Source organism: Heteronotia binoei, chromosome 1 (genome assembly GCF_032191835.1).
Source record: "Heteronotia binoei isolate CCM8104 ecotype False Entrance Well chromosome 1, APGP_CSIRO_Hbin_v1, whole genome shotgun sequence".
Taxonomy (NCBI): Eukaryota; Metazoa; Chordata; class Lepidosauria; order Squamata; family Gekkonidae; genus Heteronotia; species Heteronotia binoei.
The window spans coordinates 205,475,817-205,501,081 of record NC_083223.1 but is presented as its reverse complement, the minus strand read 5'-3'; the positions used below and the strand labels follow the sequence as shown (position 1 = coordinate 205,501,081).

General features: G+C 40.4%; 1 protein-coding gene across 1 annotated transcript in view; it reads right to left on the bottom strand.

The window, feature by feature from the left end:
* PTPN14 (protein tyrosine phosphatase non-receptor type 14) overlaps positions 1–25,265 on the bottom strand; it is a 219,902-nt gene that overhangs the window by 46,543 nt on the left and 148,094 nt on the right. Inside the window, exons 4-7 of the mRNA XM_060246847.1 lie at positions 16,630–16,727; positions 4,652–4,719; positions 1,112–1,182; positions 349–436 (exon numbers count right to left, since the gene is read on the bottom strand). Of these exons, the coding sequence (XP_060102830.1) occupies positions 349–436; positions 1,112–1,182; positions 4,652–4,719; positions 16,630–16,727 (325 nt within the window). The remainder of the gene's footprint in view (positions 1–348; positions 437–1,111; positions 1,183–4,651; positions 4,720–16,629; positions 16,728–25,265) is intronic.

Sequence of the window (25,265 nt, the reverse complement as noted above, 5' to 3'; positions counted from 1 at the left end):
TTGCTGGCTGATTGGTGACATTTTAACTGGGCCTAAAAAAAGGAAAACCATTTATTTTGTTTGGGTTTGCCTTTTCCACTCCAAAAGGTGTTGACAGGAATGTTTTTATAATTAACATTTACATGTTATAGTTAATGTTGTAACGAGGCCAAATGCATCTTCTCTTCCACCTCACACTCTCTTTTCCTTTTATAATGACTCCAGCATCTGATCATGTGTTCTGTTAGACACACAGGTCTCAAAAGAACCAGTAAAATACCTCTGCATGCCGGTCTGGAGGTCTCATATTTTCCTGATGATGATGATAAACTCCTTTCCCAAAAACCAAATGAAACCATAGCACTTTACCTTCACAGGGAAGCTTTCCTGACCAAACCCATCCAGATGTTCAACTTCACTGATGTAAAGGAATTCTGCTTCTGCTGCAGGTGTGCCACTGCAAATAAAATAACACACAGGATTGCATGGAGAATCAAAGCTTCTAGTCAGAGCACTGGAGGTAACTTAACAAGAGACTGGAACTTCTGCTAAAAGATGTTGAGGAATGTGTGGCAGGAGTGAATTAGCAGGCTACGTAGAACTTCTAACATCCTATACTTTATGGGGCAAACAGTCTTCATTGTCTATAGGCCTACTGAAAAGATTACAACTTTAGCTAGCATCTCTTGCCAAATACCTGCAAAATGTAGTTTCAGAACACAGAGCGCCAGTTTGGTACAGTGGTTAAGTGTGCAGACTCTTATCTGGGAGAACCGAGTTTGATTCCTCACTCCTCCACATGCAGCTGCTGGAATGGCCTTGGGTCAGCCATAGCTCTGGCAGAGGTTGTCCTCAAAAGGGCAGCTGCTGTGAGAGCCCTCTCAGCCCCACCCACTTCACAGGGTGTCTGTTGTGGGCGGAGAAGATATAGGAGATTGTAAGCTGCTCTGAGTCTCTGATTCAGAGAGAATGGTGGGGTATAAATCCGCAGTCTTCTATAACAAGGCTACTGGATAAATCAATATAGTTGACTGCAGGAAAATGTCCTTGGACTACATGACAGCCCATATATAAAATGACATTTAGGCCCTGTAGCTTGGCAGCAGTCAACACATGACATTTGAGGACTCACCTGTGATTTTTGTGTTCTTGAGCTACTTTTTGAGTGAGTTCCTCTAGTACTGCTTCATCTTGAGTCCAATCCTATAGACATACAAACAATAGTACTGTTCTAAGTGAGACAAAGAACAGGGGGAGGCAAAATACAGAATGAAAACTTTACACTGAAATGCATTTTATAGCTAATGTAGCTTGATGTTTGGGCGCAAAAATGAGACTGGCAAGCCAAGTGGTTCAGAAACTCAACAGCATTCCATCAGGTTTCATGACCATGTCTCATAATGGTGGTTGGTGCTTTTTATTCTCCTAGCTATAAATGTGGATCAGCTCTATTGGACAGGAAGAGCTAAAGTTGGCTGGATGTGATCTCAGAAATATAATCATGCCACTCTTATGGATCAGAATCAGAATAGCAATAGTAATATGAAGGTCAAGGAAAAACTGGAAGGTTGACAGAGGAGATACAAGTGTAATCAAACTGTAGCCTAGTCTATATGTCCAGAAGACTGAGGTGAGAATTGGTACAGTGCACTGCACCGATTTATACTTTTGTACATAGAAAATTAGCACATGAAAATCAAAGTTATAGCCTAGCTCTCATGCTAGTTTCCTATTTAACAGTTTTATTTTTCCTAAGAAGTAAATAAATCATGCAGTCCTCCATATGTAATTCTGAAGTGGTATAGTCCATTCTATCACCTCATTCTGCTGCTGGTGTAGACCTAGTCATAGCATAAGGGAAAAAATTCAATTAGGACCTTAGGGCTGATTTGCATGTTCATATGGGTACTGAATAACATTCAGGAAGGAAGGGAGAGCGTCCTTCATATTGAAAAATCTCTAAATGATATTGTCAAACTTTCCAACAGGTACGGCAGCTTACCACATCTATGGTGGTTTTAAAGTTTCCCAAATGCCACTTGCACTCAAATAACAAAGTTTATCATGGACAGTAACATGATTTGATTGTATTGTACAGTCAGTTTGTAAGGGGTTACTGACTCTCTTTCACAAACTTGTATTAACCAGGTCACACTCAACCAAATGCAGATACATGAGTGGAAAAAAGGTTACCAAGCAAACAGCTCCACAAGTTATGCAAAGGAACCTAGGAGCATATTGCAAGGACAGGTACTAGCTCCTTTGCTACAAAATACTAAACCAGTGCCCCCGAGGGAAAAGGAAATTCTTCTTCAGCTCAAAATATAATGATCATTATTACTGAAATGAAAGGCACTCTAGCAATATCATACTACCATGGCAGCAATTTAGAGTTCATAAGGATCCAAGAGAATGGTCCAGAAATGTCAGAAGAATGCAAAGGGGGAGGAGCTGAATTCTTCTCAACTACATGCATGCCTATTAGTACTATCAAAGAATGATGGGACAAAAAGTTTTGTCATCCATGTTATTAAAATATGTAATGTAATGCACTCATATTTTCAGCAACTAGGACAAATATGTATATTATGTAAAGGTAGCTTGTATATGGTGGTTTTGAGTTTACTCTTTTAAATAATTTGGTACAATAATACAAAATGGCATCTCTGCTTAATTACAAAAATGAACAAAGGAGAATCTAGAATACTCCCTCAAGTGATTACTTCAGAATGCCTAAAGACTGCGTGCATTTGTACTTGACTAAACTGTCTGTTTCTTACTCATCTGGGGCCTCCCTGTAATATTTGTTCCTGACACTGAAAAATGTGAATGCTATAACGTGCTAATGAAAAATGGCATGGTACGTGCCTGTACACAGCTACACACCTGTGAAGCATTCTTCTGTATATACAACTTTGTTCTTTTCACTGCTGAAGAAATGCCGTTTGACACATATTGTAGCTGCACAAGATCAAACAAAGTCCATGCACAGCACTCCTCTCAACAGTTCAGAAGCTCCCCGGGACAGTATTCTTGCCTGCCCTACAAAGCCTTTGATCGATTCAAGATTCAGTTAATAAGGCTTACTATTAACTTGGACAATCAACTTATTAACTGTAAACTAGAACTATCCCATTTGGACAATCAACTGAATGGAAAGTACTGGATGTTAAGCCACATTAAAAGTTACTGACTGGGAACCTCAAGTACACACTTGGCCATTAAATTTTAGCTTCACAACATCCCTACAAAAGTTAGATGGAGATATCCAATGATATCCAAGGATCTGAACCTGGGTCCTCCCCTACACTCAAGTCCAGCATTCTGGTCACAGAGTTCATTGGATGGGCTTGGGCAGGTCTCTGTGACCTTACCTTCACAGTAACTCTGTGAGGTAAATTCAAGGCTACTCTGGAAGAAGGCTACAACACAAATGTAAACAAATCAGAAAAGGCAGAAGAAAAATGGCATCTCCACTTCTGAAACATCCTGAGAAATATTTTATATCTTCTACTGATAATTCTGAGAGCAGTAGGTGTCAAATTATGATTAAAGACTCATAAGAAGCATAAGGAAAAATAGAATGGACAATTTTTTTCATATTTACAGGATCCCTCAATCCATACTATTTATTTAGAAAACTGGTATCTAACCTTTTATAAATGCTCATTATATAATATATTATATAATGCTCAGACATATGATATACTCACAAACACTCCATTCAGATTATTCTAGCAAAAGTTGAGCTACACAGCACGGTGGGTGGAAGATATGGTTTTCCCTCCCAAAAAACTATAGCCATGAATGTACCTTGTTTCCTCATAGTACAGAAAATGTAAAATGGAACCCAGAAGACCAGAGCTAACTCACATCTGCATTTATCTAGCTCTGGGTTCAATTACTCAGCATCCCCGTAGTTATGAACACACAGGATCACTTCACACTGAGGCACACTATTTGATCCATCTACCCTCAGTGTAACCCTTTTTAAAAAGGTAAAGGTACAAGCAGCAGTCGTTTCCGACTCTGGAATGACGTTGCTTTCACAGTGTTTCCACAGCAGACTTTTTACAGGGTGGTTTGCAATTGCCTTCCCAATCATTTATTTACGCTTTATCCCCAGCAAGCTGGGTACTCATTTTACCGACCTCAGAAGGATGGGAGGTTGAGTTAACCATGAGCTGGCTACCTGAACCCAGCTTCTGCCGGGATCTAACTCAGGTCCTGAGCAGAGCTGGGACTGCAGTACCGCAGTTTACCCCTCTGTGCCACAGGGCTCTTTTTGTAACCCTCTTAGTAGCTTTGAAATATCTTTTCAATTGATGATTGGGGAATATGATCCTTGGATCTTCTATTTACAAACTGTGTGCTCTACCACTGAGCTGTGGTTCCACTACTAGGATATGAGGGAACTTGAAAGTTGATTTGTACATACACACAGAAAGATTGTGCAACTAAAAAAAAATTATATAAAAGATGTGGTGTTTGGTTATATGAATAAAATGGTAATTTAACTGATGAGAACAAAACTGCAGGAATTTAATATTTTTTTTCCAAATGCAGCACAAATATTTTGCAGACTTGTTCTTCCACATTCCCTAAAACAATACCTGGGCAAGAAGGAATTGCATTAACATTTTGAAAGAAAAGTCAAGGGGTACTAACTCACCATAGGAAACAAAACATATTCCCGGAGAAAATCGTGAGATTCAAAGTGATTGTAGTCTCCAAAATCAGCTGTATGAGAGGACAGGAAAAAAAACCCACAATTACTCTGCTATACCCGGACATGAAAACTTTCATCCTGAAAAGATACATGTAGGGTTGCCAGGTCTGGGTTGGAAGTACCTGGAGACTTTGGGGGTGGATCTGAGAGAGAGAAAGGCTTGGGGAGAGGAGGGGCATCAAAGCAGCCATTTTCTCCAGGGAGCTGATCTCTGCCAGCCGGAGATCTGTTGTAAAAGCAGGAGATCTTCAGGCCCCACCTGGAGGCTGGCAACCCTAGATACATGAAAGCTTAATATGTAGCTCCTGGAACATGCAATCTATATTTGAAAGTAAGGTCCACAATCTTTGACTTTGGCCAAAACTATACTGGGAGATTCTTAACAAAGAAAAAAAAGAGAACTACTCATCAAGAGATTACTTAACAAGGACTAGGCACACTTGCTTAAAGATGCTAGAAGGAAAGTTTCTCCACTTTACACAGGAATTAAATATCCAGCTGAATTTGAACTGCACTATCTTCATGTGTTGATGAGATGGTCATATATGATTGCATGTTGTAATGCATTTACCACAACTAAGATGAAGGCTCATTTTCTCAGGAAATCTCCAGAAAAGTGCTTTTGTGACTGCTCTTTATCAGTGGTTGACTCATTAATGCATGTTTTTCTTCATTGCCAAAACACGCTGAGGTCAGGGAAAAATTTCTATGGACACCCATAAGATTACTTCTGAGTGGCCACAAAAAATCTTGTACTGTTGATGTGGCTAATTTTTGTTTTGTTTGATGCAGATGGGTACCCATGCTGGTCTGAAGCAGTAGAACAAATTTTGAGTCCAATGGTACCTTTAAGATCAACAAAAGTTTATTCAAGGTAAGAGCTTTCATGTGTAGGCACACTTCCTCAGATACATAGAAATGGAAGTTGACAGTTCACATATATAAGGCAGATGCCTCTACAAAGCAAATGCTTTGCTGTTAGTCTTCATTCTTAAATTATGGTGCATGGCCTATAGGCTTTTAAACCTGAATAAAATGAAAAACAAAACAATTAATACAGCAAACTTTTAAAAAACTGCAATAATGAAGGGGGCTAAACTTGATCAGGAAAACTGGGCAAGGACTGTGTGGTGTTTAATGCTTCTCTGCAAGCCATTGCCCTGCTTTCACATGAGCCCTTCAATCCACTATTTGTTCTATGAGGGAGAAAAACAGCCAGTGTATACCATGCCTGTATCATTTCCTTCCCTGATAATACTTGGAAGAAGATGCTATTTTGATTAGACATGGGGGATTCCACAATCAAACTACTTTTTGGACCACAGTCTATGCAGATGTGATCAACATAAAAACTAAAAAAGATACCATTCAAAGTCCAAATAAAATTACTGCTGATTTAAAGGAAGAATTAGGTGCATGTTTTTAACTCTATACAGTTGAAATCAAAAGAACTTTCCATTTTTGCTGAGTTCTGGCACTAAAGAAACTTTCCAGTAGAGAGGGTTGCCAACTTCCAGGTGGGGTCTGTTGATCTCTCAGAATTACAACTGAAGTCCAGAATACATACATCAGTTCCCCTGGAAGAAACAATTGCTTTGGAGGGTGGACTCAATGGCATCACATCCCCCTTGAACTCTCCTCCCCAGATTTTGTGCTCAGGACTTCAAGATCTTCCCAACCCTAAACTGGCAACCCTCAAGTAGAAATGCTTTGAGCAGTAAAGACTGTGGTCAAGCTCTGGGGACGATAGTAGGCATTCAATACACATAGCCCATCTATTTTGTATTTTCATTACAAAACAGTGTGGGGAATTAAGTTGGAAGTATTTCCTAAGGGCTATAACACTGTATTTAAAAGAAACTCCTATTTATCTGTTAAGCAGCTAAATTTTAAAGGGAACAGAACTGCCGAAGGGCTTTTATTTTATTTTAATTGATTCAGATCAAACACTGTCTAAAAGATTCTCACATGCAAGATGCTGGAAATTCCCATCATAAATTACACTATTCAAATATTGCTGCAAACCCTTCAAGCCAGTTTTACATTATTAGGAGATGCCAAAAATGCCATTTTATTTATCACAAACGTGAAGGAAGCCAAACAAGTTTTAAAATGTGCATTCTAAAAAAACACTCTATACATTTCCCCCCCCCAAAAGTATAAATGAACCCCCTGCAAAAAAAACACAAAAAAACCACACACTGTAGGAAGAAATAGAGATGTGAACCCTCCCTGCCAAGTTTGTCCCTCCCCGGACTTCTTTCAATTTTATTGATGGAAAAATCGAGGGATGTGAGGGAGTAATTAAAAAAAAAAACCCTCCCATGAAGCATTTTCTTTTTGAGTGAGGAAGAGCATTTCAATCATTCCAAATATATAGCATGAAAAAGTCTATGGACTTTCTCAACTTTTCAAGTGGAAAATGAAAAGGTTTTACTCCAAACATATAACATGAAAATTTTAATGAAAGACTGTCCACAACATTAGATAATTCCTATGTATACAGTAGATACTTTCAAAGGTTTTTTTGTTTAAATTTAAATAATATTGGAACAGTTAATATACTGTTTAATGCAGGGGTGCCAAACATGCAGTTCAGGGGCCAAATCAGGCCCCCGGAGAGCTCCTGAGAGCCAGTTTAGTATAGTGGTTAAGTCTGTGGACTCTTATCTGTAGTGTAGTGGTTAAGTCTGTGGACTCTTATCTGTAGTGTAGTGGTTAAGTCTGTGGACTCTTATCTGGAAGAACCGGGTTTGATTCCCCACTCCTCCACTTACACCTGCTGGAATGGCCTTGGGTCAGCCATAGCTCTGGCAGACGTTGTCCTTGAGAGGTTGTCCTTGAAAGGGCAGCTGCTGTGAGAGCCCTCTCAACCCCACATACCTCACAGGGTGTCTGTTGTGGGGAAGGAAGATATAGGAGATTGTGAGCCGCTCTGAGACTCTGAAATTTGGAGTGAAGGGCGGGATATAAATCCAATATCTTCATCCAATATCTTCTTCCTATCAGGCCCCCAAGCAACTGGCTGTCATCTACTTCTTTCTCCCTCTCTCTTGCTTCCTTCTGCATAACAGCTTGCTTTGCAAGGCTTGCTCGATTGTACAGGAGCTGCAGAGCAAAACCTCTATTTGCTCCATTGGCGCCATCCTTGGGAAGGAAGGAGGGAGGAATACCTTGCTTCACCAGGCTCTCTCAATTGCAGAGCAGAGCTACTGAGCCAAGCCTCTCTTCCTTCTATAGGCTGAGGCTCCTTCCCCCAGTCCCCTGGGGAAGGAAAGAAAGAGCCAGAGCTTCCTTTGCCCAGTTCCCTGGATTCCATGGGAGAAATACAAAGAAAACATCTTTAAGACCAATATGTGCAAACTTTTTAAGCATTTAAGTTTTTTAAAAATTATATTTGTGTTTGCCTGTGTTCTTTATAAAATTTACAGCTCTGCTACCTAATCTTATATAGATACACACATGGCCCCAGCCTGACATGACCCGGCCCAACCCGACATGGCCTGGCCCAACAAGGTCTCATTTATGTCAGATTTTGCCCTCATAACAAATGAGTTTGACACCCGATTTAATGCTACATGATTAAAGATTTAGGTGTCACCAGTATCACAAAGTTTAACTTAATGTTTATTTATTTATTATATTTATATCACACCCTTCCCAAACAAGCTCAGGACAGGTAACACCAGATTATATAATAATTAAAATCCAGTCAATATATAATTGTTAAAACAAAACAATTAACCATCAAAAGAAGGCAAAATAGATATCATAATACTGGGTTCAGAATTCCCCCAGAAACTGGACAAATAATAGTAGGAGTCACTCCAGCTCATCAGACTCCATATGGGTAGATGGTCCAGGCAATTTCCATGCAGGGAGGCCAAATGATTGGATGTTCACCACCTCAGCCCAAATTCTGGTGACACAGCTGTTTTATAGGCCATCAATAAGTTCAAAAAGGCCCTGATCCCAGGTGGGAGCATGTTCCACCATGTAGGGGCTAGGACAGAGGAAGCCCTGGCCCTAGTTGAGGGCTTTCTCTGGGCCAGGGATAACCAGTAGGTGTTGATTAGTAAGGCTCTCTGGGAGGTATATGGGGAGAGACAGTACCTAAGATATGATGATTCCAGGCTACTCAGACCTTTAAAGGTTAACACCAATACCTTGAAGTAGATGCAGTACTCAACTGGGAACCAGTGCAAGTGGCAGAGCACCACCTGAATAGGTGCCTGTATAGTCAGCAGGAGAGCTGGCAGGTTTTGCACCAATTGGAGTTTCTGGATAAGGTTCAAAGGTAAGCCCGCATAGAGCAAGTTACAGTAATCTAACCTGGAAGTGACTGTTCCATGGGTCACTGTTGCCAGATCCTGAGCAGAAAGTTAAAGAACGAATTGTCTGACCTGGTAAAAATGTTAAAAGGCAAATCTGGCAATAGAGGAGACCTAGGCCCCCACGGAAAGTGAGGTATGCAGAATCACTCCTAAACTCTTAACCCTCAGCCCATAAAAGGCTGGGAGACTGATTCTGGAACCTATCCCACCCCAGCTCAGGCCAGGACTGCCAACTTCAATGGATTCAATTTCAAACCGACTCAGTTGCAACCATCCAGCCATGATTTCCAGTGCCTTGCCCAGATTTTCAGGGGAAGAATCCAGGCAGGTGTCCATCAACAGATAGAGCTGGGTATCATCAGCAAGTCAATGACCAGCCAGCTCATACCTCCATGCCAACTGGGTGAGGGGGGGGGGCATATAGATTTTAAACAACATTGGTGAGAACATCGCCCCAAGGCACTCCACATTCAAGTGGGTACTGCCGGGAGATGTTCTCACTGAGTGTCATTCTCTGTCTCTGACCATGAAGAAAGGAGGAAAGCCAAGAGACTTCCGGGATTTGGAGAATGCTGAGCTGACCTGTCTCTCTAAGGGGGGCAGACTGGAGCTCCTGTTCGGGGTAGTAAAGGGCAAATTTTTGCCTTCTGCCTACTTTTCTCAGTGAGAGATTAGTCCAAGATATGCACAGGAAACTTGAGGTGATTTACCTTGGCTAAAAGGGAGTCCCAGGGGCAGCTCCTTTGAGGCTTTGAGGGATCCCTGGAGAAGAGTTGCATATTCATCATCTGCAGAAGCTTACGGAGTCATTTATTTGACATAAGCTTGACAAGATCCTAATCTTCTTTGAGACTGCTAAACATCTGATGCTGTACGAGACCAGTGTTGATCTGGTTAACCTTAGAAAAAGGTACTGATTGCTATCTACCATTCTGGGACTATTTTAAAGCAAATAAAATAATATTAGAAGGTGGGAAAGAGAAAGTTTGAAAACTTGGAAGAAGAAGAGAAGGGGTGAATTTTGGACTTTGTTAAATTAAGGACAGTGTTAAAAATTGGAAAAGAATTTATTGTTTTGTCTACCTGGGGTCATGGAGTGAAAGCACCATCGTCAGAGATCTGCAGTTTCTACAGTCAACACAGGAAATACGTCAAGTATCGTGAGACTTTGTTACCTGTGAGAATGTGACTTGGGGCAAGCAAAGCAGGAAGTAACTATTGAAGAAGTAGACCTACTCTAGTATTGTATTACCATAGAAAAACATCGGCAGCCATTACGGGGAGGCTAAATTTTTAAAAAATTAATATCTGAGCCTGGGAAGGTTGGAGGACGGCGAAATTAGGCTCATTTGAAAGGGCAAGTTCTAATCTATCAAACTTGATAGTTGAAATTTAATTTGGTGATATCAAATTTTTCACTGTTTTTTTAATGTCAGAGTCAAAGGTAACCCGTGCAAGGGCTGCCTCATTGGAGAAGATGCAAGATCAGTTGGAAGCAATGGAAGCTAGGATGATGAAAAGGGTGGAAAAGATGATAAATGCTTGCAAAAAAGAACTAAAAAGATATTGAGGACGTTTAAAAAGAAATGGAAGAGCTTAGAAATGAAACAGTGGTGGTGTCAAAAAAAGTGCAGGAGGTAGAAGGGAAAGCTAAACTCCAGGATTCCACCTTATTAAAAATGCAAGACAAAATAACAATCCATGACTGTAAATTGATGGAGACACAAATATGTCTGAGAGGAGTACCTGAAAAAGAAGGGACAGACTTAAAAGAACATGTAATAAAAATAATTGCTGATTTCTTGGAGGAAGATCCTGAAGGGACGAGAAATATGTATGATTATATGTATAGAGTGAATTCATCATATGCCAAGAAAAATAACTTACCAAGAGATGTGGTTATAAGATATATGACAAAAGAAATGGTGGGGAAAATCTTGAATAAAAATTTTGAAAAGACATGGATAGTGGGAGGAAGCAGAGTAAGAATAATGAAAGAATTGCCAAAACAAGTGATAAATGAAAGGAGAACATATAAGAAATTAACAGAAGTCATGAATGTAAAGAACTATAGAAAAATTTCATTACTAAATAATGATGATAAGATATATACAAGAATTTTGGCAGAACGACTTAAACAATATTTGATAAATTTCATAAAGGAAGACCAAGCGGGATTTCTCCCTAAAAGACAAATAAGAGACAATATTAGAACTGTTGTAAATATTGTAGAATATTATGAAAGACATCCAGAGAAGGAAGTTGCATTATTCTTTGCGGATGCAGAGAAAGCTTTTGATAATTTGAACTGGGACTTTATGTTTGCAGTAATGGAGAAAATAGAGTTGGGGGAAAACTTTATAAGAATGATAAAGGCAATATATACTGAACAACGTGCAAGCAGAGGTCCATCAGTGGCTATTAGCCACAGTGTGTATGTGTGAGTGTGTGTATATATATAATAATAATAATAATAATAATAAATTTTATTTCTATCCCGCCCTCCCCACCTCGGCAGGCTCAGGGCGGTTAACAACATTTCATAAAAACATACAATGGTTAAAACTTTTACATTTAACAATATAAAACAGTAAATATTAACTTAATAACATTAAAACAATCCAGTAAGTGCAGTTATTCAGCGGTGTGGTCTTAACCGCATTGGCGGGTGCTTAATTGCCGATCTTCTTAACAGTCCAGGTATGCGAGTTTAAAAAGGGCGGTCTTGCAGGCCCTGCGGAACTGGTCAAGGTTCCGCAGGGCCCGCACCTCCTCGGGGAGTCGGTTCCATAGGGTAGGGGCCGCGACTGAAAATGCCCGTACCCTAGTATTCTGATATTTAGTCTCCCTCGGCCCGGGGATGGTCATTAGATTTTTCCCAACTGATCTCAGTGCCCTCTGGGGTTCATACGGGGAGAGACGGTCCCTCAGGTAGGTAGGTCCTCGGCCATATAAGGCTTTAAAGGTAATGACCAACACTTTGTACTGGACCCGGTATATGATCGGCAGCCAGTGCAGTTCACGTAGCCTCGGCTGTATATGTTCCCGTTTTGGGAGTCCCAACAACAGCCTGGCCGCCGCGTTCTGCACTAACTGCAGTCTCCGAGTCCGGCACAAAGGTAGCCCCAAGTAGAGGGCATTACAGTAGTCCAATCTTGAGGTGACCGTTGCATGGATCACTGTTGCGAGGTCCCGGCGCTCAAGGAAAGGGGCCAACTGCCTTGCCCGCTTCAGATGGAAGAATGCTGACTTGGCAGTGGCTGCTATCTGGGCCTCCATCGATAGTGAAGGCTCCAGTAAAACACCCAGGCTCTTTACCTGGCGCGCTGCTTTCAATGGCGCGCCATCGAAGACCGGGAGAGCTATTTCCCTTCCCAGAGCGCCGCGACCCACGCAAAGGACCTCTGTCTTCGCTGGGTTCAGCTTCAGCCCACTCAGCCTGAGCCATGTCGCAACAGCCTGTAAGGCCCGGTCGAGATTCCCTGGTGCGGGGTCGGGCCAGCCGTCCATTAGTAGATAGAGCTGGGTGTCATCCGCATATTGATGGCAACCCAGCCCAAACCGCCGGGCAATCTGGGCGAGGGGGCGCATATATATATATTTGGCCGCTGTGTGACACAGAATGTTGGACTGGATGGGCCATTGGCCTGATCTAACATGGCTTCTCTTATGTTCTTATGTACAAATGCAGATCTTACAGATGAAATGATAATCAGCAAAGGTACAAGACAAGGTTGTCTGCTTTCACCTTTGTTGTTTATAATGACTCTTGAAATTTTATTGATGCAAATACAAGATGATAAAGAAATAGAAGGGTTGAGAGTTAAAGGATTTATTTACAAATATAGAGCATTTGCTGATGATATAATGTTTATAAATAAAAATCCTACACAAGTAACACCTTTGTTGTTAGCTAAAATACAAGAATATGGAGAACTGGCGGGATTTTATATTAATAAAGAAAAATCAAATTTCTATGTAAAAATATGCAAGTAGATAAAAAAAGGAGTTGCAGAGACTAACAGGATGTGAAGTTACCTCTAAAGTAAAATATTTGGGTGTGGAAATAACAATGAAGAATATTGACCTGTTCAAAAATAACTATGAAAACTATGGTGTAAAATGGATGAAGATATGATAAAATGGAATAAGCTTAACTTGTCATTGCTTGGAAGAATAGCTGCAATTAAGATGAATATTTTGCCGAGAATAATAATAATAATAATAATAATAATAATAATAATAATAATAATAATAATAATAATAATAATATTTTATTTATACCCCACCCTCCCCGCCGAAGCAGGCTCAGGATAATGTATTTGTTTCAAACTATTTCGATCGTGAAAGACAGTAAACTATTTAACAAATGGCAAAGAAAGATTTTGGAATTTGTATACGCTGGGAAGAAACCAAGGATTAAAATGAAAGTTTTAATAGATGCTAAAGAAAGAGGAGAATTCCAATTACCAGATTTAAGATTATATCATGAAGCAGTTTGTTTAGTGTGGATAAAAGATTGGGTGACGCTGTTGAATAAAAAACTTTTAGCGTTGGGAGGTCATGGAAATAAATTCGGCTGGCATGCTTATATGTATTATGGGAAGAAAAAGATGGATAGTTTTTTCTCTCACTATTATATAAGAAATAATTTGTTGAATACCTGGATGAAGTATAAGAAATATGGTGATGAAAGAAAACCATTATGGATAGTGCCAGCAGAAGTGATAAAAATAACAGCTGAGACAGGTGAGGAAAAATGGTTGTCATACAATCAACTATTAAAAATACAAAGTGGCAAAATAGAATTGAAAACTGCTGTGGAGTTGAATAACAAATACGATTGGTTTCAAATGCAACAAATAAAGAGTTTGGTGGAAAACGATATTAAAACTGAAGGAATAAGACGAGAGCAAACAGAAATGGAAAAAGTTCTGCTTGGAGATAATGAAAAATTAATTTCAAAAATTTATGTTACTTTTAAAATGGTCTACAGAAGATGAAGAAGTGAAATCTCAAATGATTAAATGGGCAATAAATGTAAATAAAGAAATACAGATGGATACATGGGAATATTTATGGAAGAACGCTATGAAACTTTCAACATGTCAGAATATTAAAGAGAACTGTTTTAAAATGATGTATAGATGGTATATGACTCCTAAAAAATTGGCAAAGATGAATAACAAGATGCCAGACAGATGTTGGAAATGTAAAAAACATGAAGGTTCTTTCTACCATATGTGGTGGACTTGTGAAAGAGCGAAAAAGTACTGGCAGATGATCCAACAAGAAATTTCTAGGATCTTGGGATATGAATTCAAGAAAGCTGCAGAGACTTTTCTGTTGGGATTACAAATGGAAAAATTTCCAAAAGAAGATAGAACTATAATTTGGTACTTGCTTTCAGCTGCTAGGACACTATATGCGCAGTTATGGAAGCAAGAAACAATACCAGAAAAATGGGATTGGATTGTAAAAGTTATGACATGTAGTGAAATGGACAAATTAAAAAGAACTTTAAGAGATTATGATTTAGAAGATGTTAAAAGGAAGTGGAAAAAATTTAGAAGTTATGTAGAAGATGAGTGGAAAGTAAAAGGACATTGGACAATTTCTGATAATGATTAAACTTTAAAAGAAAGAAGAATATTAATTTTCGTTCTTAGGAATTAAAGATACCTTTTAATGTTAGTATTTTGAGTAAATAACACTGGCGGAGGTCAAGTAACGGGGGGAGGGGTGATTAGAAAGAAGCATATGCGATAGATGAAAAGAAGTTATTAATGGAAATTGTTACCATATGTTATCAATAAAATTGTTTAAAATAAGAAAGGAGGAAAGCCGTTGCAGGGCAGTCTCCTTAACCCCTATGTCAGTGAGGCAGTGGGTCAACAGATCGTAGTCAACTGTTTGAATGCTGCCATTGAATCTAAGAATAACAGCAGCGCTGCCCCACCCCTATCTAGCAGTCTTCAGAGGTCACCTGAGGGCAACCAGCACCATCGTCATCCCATGGCCAGGGTGTAAACCAGACTGGAATGGGTCCAAGACAGATGCTTCTTCCAGGAAAGCCTCAAAAGTACTAGGGGGCAAGCTTATAGCTTATTCAAGCTTATACCTTAAATCATGGGTGGGGAACCTTTTTTCTGCCAAGGGCCATTTGGATATTTATAACATCATTCACAGGCCATACAAAATTATCAACTTAAAAAACAGTGCTCCACCGATTCAGGTCAGCAAAATTAATGCAAATAATTGTTTTTGTATTTGAAGTTATGTGAGGAGAGCCTAATTTGGCACACACACACGACCCACCACCCTAGGCAAATGCCTAGGTCCAGGGCTTTTTTTGTAGTAAAAGCCCAGCAGAAACTCGTTAGCATATCAGACCACATCCCCTAATATTAGCATATTATGTCACACATTCATTAACATATTAGGCCACACCATCTTGGATAATCAAGTGCAAGTTGAACTCTTGGTAGTTGGCTCCCACCCCCACCCCTCCCTCCCTGCGGAAACTGCAGCTGATCCCAGCAGACCTTTAAAGGCACCCACAAACCCCAGCAGCAGCCCTTCACAATGCCCACCACTCAGGCTCCAAAGAGAGAGAGGGAGGGAGGGGGGAGAAAGGGAAAGAAAGAAACAAGGGAAAGAAAAGGGGAATAAAGGGATATAAAGAAATGGGAGAAGAAAGGGAAATAAAGAAATGGGGAAGGAAATGGAAAGAAAAGGAAATAAAGAAACGAGGGGGGAAACTTACCTGAATTGTGACAGTGACTTTTCCAGGCCCCACAGCAATCCTGGCCAGTCAGCCAGTCCCTGTCTTAAATAGAACTTTGTTGGTCTTAAAAGTGCCACTGGACTCAAACTGTATTCTGTTGCTTCAGACCAACATGGCTATCCGCCTGAATCTACCTGGATGTTTTCAGTCATGTATTGCAGGGGTGGTCAATGGTAGCTCTCCAGATGTTTTTTGCCTACAACTCCCATCAGCCCCAGCCAGCATGGCCAATGGCTGGGGCTCAGGGGAGTTGTAGGCAAAAAACATCTGGAGAGCTACCATTGGCCACCCTGATGTATTGTAAGGACCTTTAATGCATCAGAAATGTTTTAACAATAAAAATAAACAGCAAGAAATGCAACTGCTAACCCAGAATGTGAATGGATAGAGTGATGGACTAGCTAGACCTTTTTGTCTGACACAGCCCATCTTACATTCTAAGGAACTGTACCATACCCTTTGCCAGCAACATAAGCTTCACGTTCTCTTCTTCTTTTTTAATTTTTTAATTCATTTATACCCTGCCTTTCTTTCAAGCAGGGAAACAGAGTGTCTTGCATTGTTCTCCTCTTATCCTTTTTATTCTCTCAGCAGCCCAGTGAGATAAGTCAGGCTCAGACTGTGACTGGCCCAAGATATCCCAAGCAAAATAGAAATTTGAACCTGAGTCCCCCAACTCCTTGACACTTTATCCACTGTAAACTGCCCCCCCCAAATCCCTGTTACAGCCTAAGAAACAAATAAAATTTGTCTAAGAAACAAATAAAACCAGAAAAAATTAGCAAATGTGCTCACTGCACCTTGAACAGCCAATGCAGCTAGCCTTATGCCTTGTTCCAACGAAGATCTCAATCGCCCATCAAGAACATCTTTTTTAACTTGTAGGTAATACTGATACCTGCAAACAAGAGATACAGCAAAATGAACCCAACAGAGCACATGGATATTTACTGGTAGTAACAAAAAAATGCTGAGTTTTTTTTCTATCCAAACAAAATGTGTAAGTGTTCATGAAAGATGCCTACTTCATCTAGCACATGACATTTGGCATACGGACAAGTGAAAGATTGCAATGGCTAGTTTAAGAATTAGAAAAATATACCCTGCAGTGTTTTAAATCTCTGAAATAGCCATTGTCACCTTTATTTATGTTCACTGTTTGCTTTCCTTAAGAGGACTCGAGGTGGTGCATAACAATATTTAAAACCAACAGACAACAATAAAACTAAAATGTGCCAGGTCAGGTTCAAGGTTTTGGTACTGACCTTTAAGGCCTTGAGAGGTCTGGGACTTATGTACCTCTGGGACTGCCTCCTCTGATATGTCCCCCAAAGAGTATTACACTCTTTTGAGAAAAACTTACTGATAGTCCTCGGCCCAAAAGACATCTGGCTGTTTTCAAACAGGGTCACAGCCTTTTCAGGCCTGTCACTTCCTGGTCATGGAAATCTCAATTGAATAATATCCATGCCCTGCGGGACTCAATGCAATTCCACAGGGCCCATAAGGCAGAGATGTTCCACTAGGCCTTTGACTGAGGGCAGCAATGGGTACCATCTTGGCTCTCTCCCTTTCTCATCTATCCCCCCTTTCCCTTTCAAGTTCTGTTGCATTATTTAGAGCAGGGGTGGCCAACGGTAGCTCTCCAGATGTTTTTTGCCTACAACTCCCATCAGCCCCAGCCAGCATGGCCAATGGCTGGGGCTGATGGGAGTTGTAGGCAAAAACATCTGGAGAGCTACCATTGGCCACCCGATTTAGAGGAAGCGGTGACACAGCTGAGAATTTGACAATGCCATCTGTGAATCATTTTAACTCAACTTGATTACCACTGAACTATTTAATTTAATTTAATTTTTTTATTTATACCCCGCCCTATCCTGCAAGCGGGCTCAGGGCAGCTTACAACATTAAAAACTTTACAGCAAGATTAAACAAACCACATGGTATTAATTCTTACGTATTTTAGTACTGTTGTTCATTGCTCAGGACCGTGAGTATTCAGGGACACAGTGATATAAATCAAATGAAATGAAATGAAATGAAAAATGATTTACAAATCAAAATCATAAATAAATATTTGACACCAACCATAATATAATATTTAAAACTAACTAACAACAGTAATAACAAAAATCTTTACATCAGATTACTCCGGGACAAATTCATGAAGCCAGTTAGGTCAAAGGTAGGCAACTAACTTCCATGTCAGATGAAAATGGAGGAAAACATTTTCTCCAGAATCTGAACTCAGCTCTTTTTCTAGCAACAACAATAAATAAAGTAAGCCCCCTCACCCCATGCTAGATTCAGAAAGGAGATATCCTAAACACAGGGACCACAATATCCTCTAAGATCACAGCCTTACCAACCAGGATTCATTTTCAACTTGTTCATCTTTAGCCACTTAATCATGGCACCAAAGCACTGGCTCAGGATTGTCATGGCAGCATTAGGTGGCTTACATCAAGAAAGATACAGGAGGGTGTCAAACTATGTTCCTACATCCAGTGTTAATTTACACACAGAGACAAAAATTTTAGGCAGCAGTGTCTGCATCAGCTCTGCTCACATAGCCATGTATCCAACTTGAAAAAAGGAGAATAGAAGAGAGGATTAAGGAAATCTTTTCATATGCTTTGTATACTTTTGAACAAAGCCAGCACACCCAAGGCAATCACATCATTTACTGTTATGTCATTTCACAATAGAGAATTGTGCTTCTTTTTTTAATTGAGACTGTAGAGTCTATAAAACTAAAAGAGAGATTCAGCGACCTGCCACTAGACAGCACCAAAGTTCTGGCCAAGCCTTAGTTTTCTAGCTTGAAACACAACAGTGACACTATTATTAAGAAGCCACTTCAAATTGTTGTTGTGTAAACGTCACCTCAGAGTCGGAAACAGTGGCTGTGTGCTTTGAAATTCTGAGGTGTTTGGATAGTTCTGAAGCCCAATAGGAATTTTTGAATAAGTTTATGAAGAAAAAATATATAAAGAGAATTAGCCAACAGTCTGTGATCCTAAAACTGCCTTATTGGTATTCCAGAGTTGTTTTCATGAACCCACAAATGTCACATCTGCACTGCGAGTTTTGTGAAGGTTGGTATGGAAATCAAATGTACATTTTACTACCATGATGCATGCATGTCATTCACTTACCTAGCAAATAAACCAAATTTCTAGTTTAGAGCTATGGGATCAAGTCAGATTTCTATACAAATGCCCTTAAAGACTCACCATGCAATATTCACACAAAGTTTGTAATGATCCTCAATTATTAACAGAGCACATTGTCTCTAGAACTGGAGTCACATGTCTCATACTTGTATATAAATGACATATTTATATAAGAGATCTATATTGTTATAATTTGCCCCATTTCCAGCTTATCACTCCAAATAACAGTACATTCCTAGGGTTGCCAGCTCCAGGTTGGGAAATACCTGGAGATTTTGGGGCTGGAGCCTGAGAAGGGCAGGGGTTGGGGAAGGGAGGGATTCCAGTGGAGTATAATTTGATTTATAGTCCACCTTCCCCCATGAGCGAGCTCAGGGCAGTCAGAACAGTCATATCACAACAATGTCACAAAAATAGTATTACAAAACAGTATCATGATAGCAATGTTAAAACATACTATTTAAAACCAAAATAAAACCAATTAAAAAAAGATGGCAGACCAATTTGCGGGATTCTAAAGTGTCTCCTGGATGGGCTCAACTAGGTGCAGGGTTGCTATTAAAATTTTATCTTCACTTCCCTGACTTTCCCTGACCACCATTTGTTAATTTCCCTGACCACCATTCAAATATAACCACAAGTTAAAAAATGAATAGGTCATAGATGGTATATGACTCCTAAAAAGTTGGCAAAGATGAACAATAAGATGCCAGATAGATGTTGGAAATGTAAAAAACATGAAGGTCCATATGTGGTGGACTTCTGAAAGAGCAAAAAAGTGCTGGCAGATGATTCAACAAGAGATTTCTAAGATCTTGGGATACGAATTTAACAAAGTTGCAGAGACTTTTCTGTTGGGATTACAAATGGAAAAATTTCCAAAAGAAGATAGAATTTTAATTTGGTACTTGCTCTCAGCTGCTAGGACATTGTATGCGCAGTTGCGGAAACAAGAAAAAATACCAGAGAAATGGGATTGGATTGTAAAAGTTATGACATGGAGTGAAATGGACAATTTAACAAGGACCTTAAGAGACTATGATTTAGAAGTATTTAAGATGGAGTGGAAAAAGTTCAGAAGATATGTAGAAAAAGAGTGGAAAATAAAAGGACATTGGACAATTTTTGATAATGACTAAGTACAAGAGGGAGGAGGATATTAATTTTGGTTCTTATTAATTAAGGGTACCTTTAATATTAAGATTTTAAGTATATAACACCGGCGGGGGTCAAGTAACGGGGGGAGGGGTGGGTAGAAAGTAATATATGAGATAGATTTTAAAAAGTAATTATTAATGAAGTAAGAAATTGAAATTCATTACCATATGTTACTAATAAAATTGTTTGAAACCAAAAATGAATAGGTCATGTTGCATTAGTGCAAGGCTTAATGAAATGTTTCACTCTACAACTACACAAGTCTCAATTGCAAAAATATTTGCCAAAGTAAGAGATTTAATATCACCTTCTTTCAACATTAACTGCAGCAACATCTGTTTTGCAATTGCACCAAAAATTACACCAAGATACAAACTTCAATTCAAGTAAACTCTGAATGCTAACAAGTAGGAACTTTCCAAAGCTGGGAAATTTTCACTTTCACTTTCTGGAACCAGAAAGTAAGGAGCAGAAAGGAGGTGGAGTTTCTGCAATCTATAGAAGCAGACAACCCTCATTTGCAACCTTTATGTATGGAAGAAGTCAGGAAAGAGGGTGAGAAAGTTAGTACTCTGTAAACTCCAGCAGGAACAAGCAATCACATTTGCAAAATTTACTTTGCATGGTGCAGAGTAGAAAGTGCTAGTTGTCTGTGAAATACAACAGCAGCAAAACTCATTTGCAACTCTGTGCTGGGTTTTGCAGGAGACAAAACATCCATTCCATACACAAGCATGACCTAAAAACATGCTTATCTTCTTATGTAAGTTAAATGCTAGTTAAACTAGCGGGTAGGGATGAAAACAGATGTTTAAAGTTTATAAACCGCTAAACGTTTGAACCAGTGTAGCTTTGCAAATGCTACAGGCAGACCCTGGAAATCATGCAGGGACAGAGCTCAACAAACACATTAGGCTGCTTGCTGGGGGTGGAGCTGAGAAAAAGGTGGAGCTGGGAAAGGACATCATTAAGTTTTACTTGTATTCTGCTACTTCTCTATTCCAGTTGCCACAATAACAGATCATGCTCTTGCAGCAGCAGGTGCAAAATCCACTGCTTGAATATATTTTAATCACAATTTCCCTAACTGTCCCTGAGTTCAGACTAATTCCCCTGACCAATTTCCATTTCCCTGACTTTCCAGAAAGTGGCAACCCTGTAGGTGTTCAATGGGCATCCAATTCACCAGCGAGTGCTGTGCAGATCTCTATAGCACTGAGGGACTGTTGAGTAGAGCAGTATGAGCAGGGGAGGCTGAAATGGTTGGACATCCACCACCTCAACCAAAGGCCTGGTGGAACTGTAATAAATCCCACAGGGCCCTGATCTCAAGTGGAAGTATGTTCCACTAGATCAGACCAGAAAATGCCCTGGCCCTGGTCAAGTCTAGGCAAATGTCTTTCGGGCTGGGGACTACCAAAAAGTGTTGGTTCAAAGAGCTCAAGGCTCTCTAAGGCACATATGAGGTGAGACAGTCCTGTAGGTATGTTGGTTCCTGGTCGCATATGGCTTTGAAGGTTAAGACCAAAACCTTGAACCAGATCCGGCATTCAATTAGCAGCCAATGCAACTGGTGTAACACCAGCTGAATGCACACCCACACAGTCAGCAAGTGTGCCACTGCAATTTGCACTAGCTGCTGTTTCTGGTCAAGTTCAAGGGCAGCCCCATATAGAGCTAGTTACAGTAATCCAGTCTGTAAGTGACCATTGCATGGATCACTTAGTTAAGCACTGGGATAAGAAACAGGGAATCAGTTGCCTGACCAGCTGGAGATGATAAAAGGCTGATTTGGCAACATTGGTGACCTGGGTCTCCATGGCAAGTGAGGCATCCAGTATCACCCCTAGGCTTTTCACCCTTGGTGCTGGCATCAACAAGGCTCCACCAAGGGTTGGAAGCCAGATTCCCGATCCCATACCCCACAAGCCTCAGGTACAGGACCTCTATCTTTGCTGGATTTAACTTCAGGCAACTCTGCTGTAACCACCCAGCCACAGCCCCCAACACCTCATCTATAATATCTGAGGCAGAGTCAGGCTTTCCGTCCAACAACAGATAAAGCTGGATGTCATCATAGAATCACAGAGTTGGAAGGGACCTCCAGGGTCATCTAGTCCAACCCCCTGCACAATGCAGGAAACTCACAAATACCTCCCCCTAAATTCACAGGATCTTCATTGCTGTCAGATGGTCATCTAGCCTCTGTTTAAAAACCACCAAGGAAAGAGAGCCCACCGCCTCCCGAGGAAGCCTGTTCCACTGAGGAACCACTCTAACGGTCAGGAAGTTCTTCCTAATGTTAAGCCGGAAACTCTTTTGATTTAATTTCAACCCACTGGTTCTGGTCCTACCTTCTGGGGTCACAGAAAACAATTCCACACCATCCTCTATATGACAACCCTTCAAGTACTTGAAGATGGTGATCAAGTCACCTCTCTGCTACCTCCTCTCCAGGCTAAACATCCCCAGCTCCTTCAACCTTTCTTCATAGGACTTGGTCTCCAGACCCCTCACCATCTTCATCACCCTCCTCTGGACCCATTCCAGCTTGTCTATATCCTTCTTAAAATGTGGTGCCCAAAACTGAACACAATACTCCAGGTGAGGTCTTACCAGAGCAGAGTAAAGCGATACCATCACTTCATGTGATCTGGACACTATACTTCTGTTGATACAGTCCAAAACTGCATTTGCCTTTTTAGCCACTGCATCACACTGCTGACTCATGTTCAGCCTATGATCCACTAAGACCCCTAGATCTGGGTGTCTTCAGCGCGTTAGTCTAGTCAGTTTCCTCAAGGCATAAGCCTCCGATGGAGAACCACTAATGCCTTGAGGAAACTGACTAGACTAAGGCGCATGTATTCGTTGAGCATTGGTTCCAGGTGTAAATAAGCTGCGTCAGACAAAGGGTGTCCAAAACACGTGAAATTACCGGAAGTGTGTCACAGTTCAACTACTGCTTTGAAAATCAACATCTTGCATACCTATAGAGCTCTGCTCTTCAACTTCGTGGACTCTGTTTCTTATATTTTGGAGCAATTGGTTGTTGCAATTTATTCTGTGAATTATCATGCATAGATTAGCTTGTTCTTTGTTGTATGTATCTTTACTAATTGTGGAATCAATTGTGAAATCGCTACCAGTTTTTTTCTATACATGGTTTTCTCCAGGCTACCAACAGGAGGCTGGCAACCCTAGTACATTCCGGATATACGCTGAGAGAGAAGTTTGTTTAAATGATCTGTGGTTGCTTGAGTATATTTTATGGCATCAGTTTCACAGAATATAGACTGGTCCCCCTATTTTAAGACACAAGAGCTTAAATACAGGAAGATACGCTGAAGAGCAAGACAGAGAAAACAAGGAATGCTTACCACTGAAAGCAATGGAATTAGACTGCCCTACTTCCCCTGAAATTTTAGATGATCAGCTACTTCTTATTGTAACATATAGTGTTTATTAATCTAGCTCTCAGTTTTTTCCAACCTAACCCTATAAAGATTGACCTTTAAAGATCTGTGACTCATATTTTAATGCCAACCTTCTATTGGCATCCCCAATCGTATGTTTAATTTTATCTTATGGTATTGGATGTATCTATGACGATGAAGAATTGCAGAACTGCAGATTTATACCCCCCCTTCTCCCTGAATCAGAGTCTCATAACGGTTTATAATCTCCTGTATCTTCTCCCCCCACAACAGACACCCTGTGAGGTGGGTGAGGCTGAGAGGGCTCTCATAGCAGCTGCCCTTTCAAGGACAACCTCTGCCAGAGCTATGGCTAACCGAAGGCCAGCTGCAAGCGGAGAGATAGGGAATCAAATCCAGTTCTCCCAGATGAGAGTCCGCACACTTAACCACTACACCAAACTGCCCATCTTCTCCCTCAAATTCTCCTTTTTGTCTCCTTTAAGGAAATGGAGTCCTTTTTGACATTAAAACACAAAAAGTAACTTACAAGTGATCAATATAAAGTTGTTATCTTTCTCCACCCTCAGCCCCATCTGTTCATCCTTCTCTTCCAATTGATGGTTGCACAAGAAATATGCAGCAATTACTCATTTTTTAAAAGGGAGAACCAGACATGTTTCCCCAAAGCAATGGTTTTTGTTGGCATAATATTTTCCCATCACTCAAACTGTAATACTTCGATTCTGAGACAATGTAGTCCTTATTAGTCCTACCCCCAACTAGTTCATCTATTGCAACTGCAAGAGATACAGTGCACAGACAGTTATTGCATGGCAGGGCTGGGGGGGGGGGCGCGGTTCTGCTGGAGCCCACAGGAGCAGAGCTCCACCTGGGCTGGCCAGGGCTCTGGCTGGCCCAACCTGCCATGCAGCAGCTATGTGCTGCAAGGCCAGGCGATGTGGCCTAATATGCAAATGAGCTCCTGTTGGGCTTCTACAAAAAAGCACTGCTGCACAGTATCTCTCCATTCCCATACATCATTAAGAACTTCTTAAAATATTATTATTCTCACCTTAATTTTTCCAAAGCAGAGTGCTCTTCCACTAGTCTGCTCTGGAATGGGAATGATCATGCATGTCTTCCCTATTTTTAAAGGAGCTGAACATCAGCAGTGCTACTTCCCTTATTCAAATGGACTTTTGGCTTTTTAAATAAATGCTTGTTGAAGGGAGCATATATCCCATATCCTGTGATTCCGTGCACAGACTCCCTGACTATTTTTAAGAATGCCTCTGTGATAACAATACTTCCCTCCTTTATGTGAGGACAGTGGTGGAGCAGGTCTAGCATGAGTAGCACATATAAAAGCCCTGTGCTTACATTGCAACTACAACATGGGGGGGGAGGCTATTTTACGAAATCACTGCTGCTGCTTATGAAGTCCTTCTTTCCATATTAGTGAACTAAGTAGTAAAACATCATCTAATGATATAAGTCAAGAATGGAGGCAATCTCCTCCTTTGGGGTTCCTTGCAAATTATGATTTTTAAAAAGTATGCGTTTTGGTGCTTTGACAGTAAGGCTATTACAGATTGCCAATCTCATTCCAACGGGTATTTATGGGAGGGGAAAGCAAGTTCTGACAAAGATGTAATAGCAAGATGGTTATTTCCCAAACTC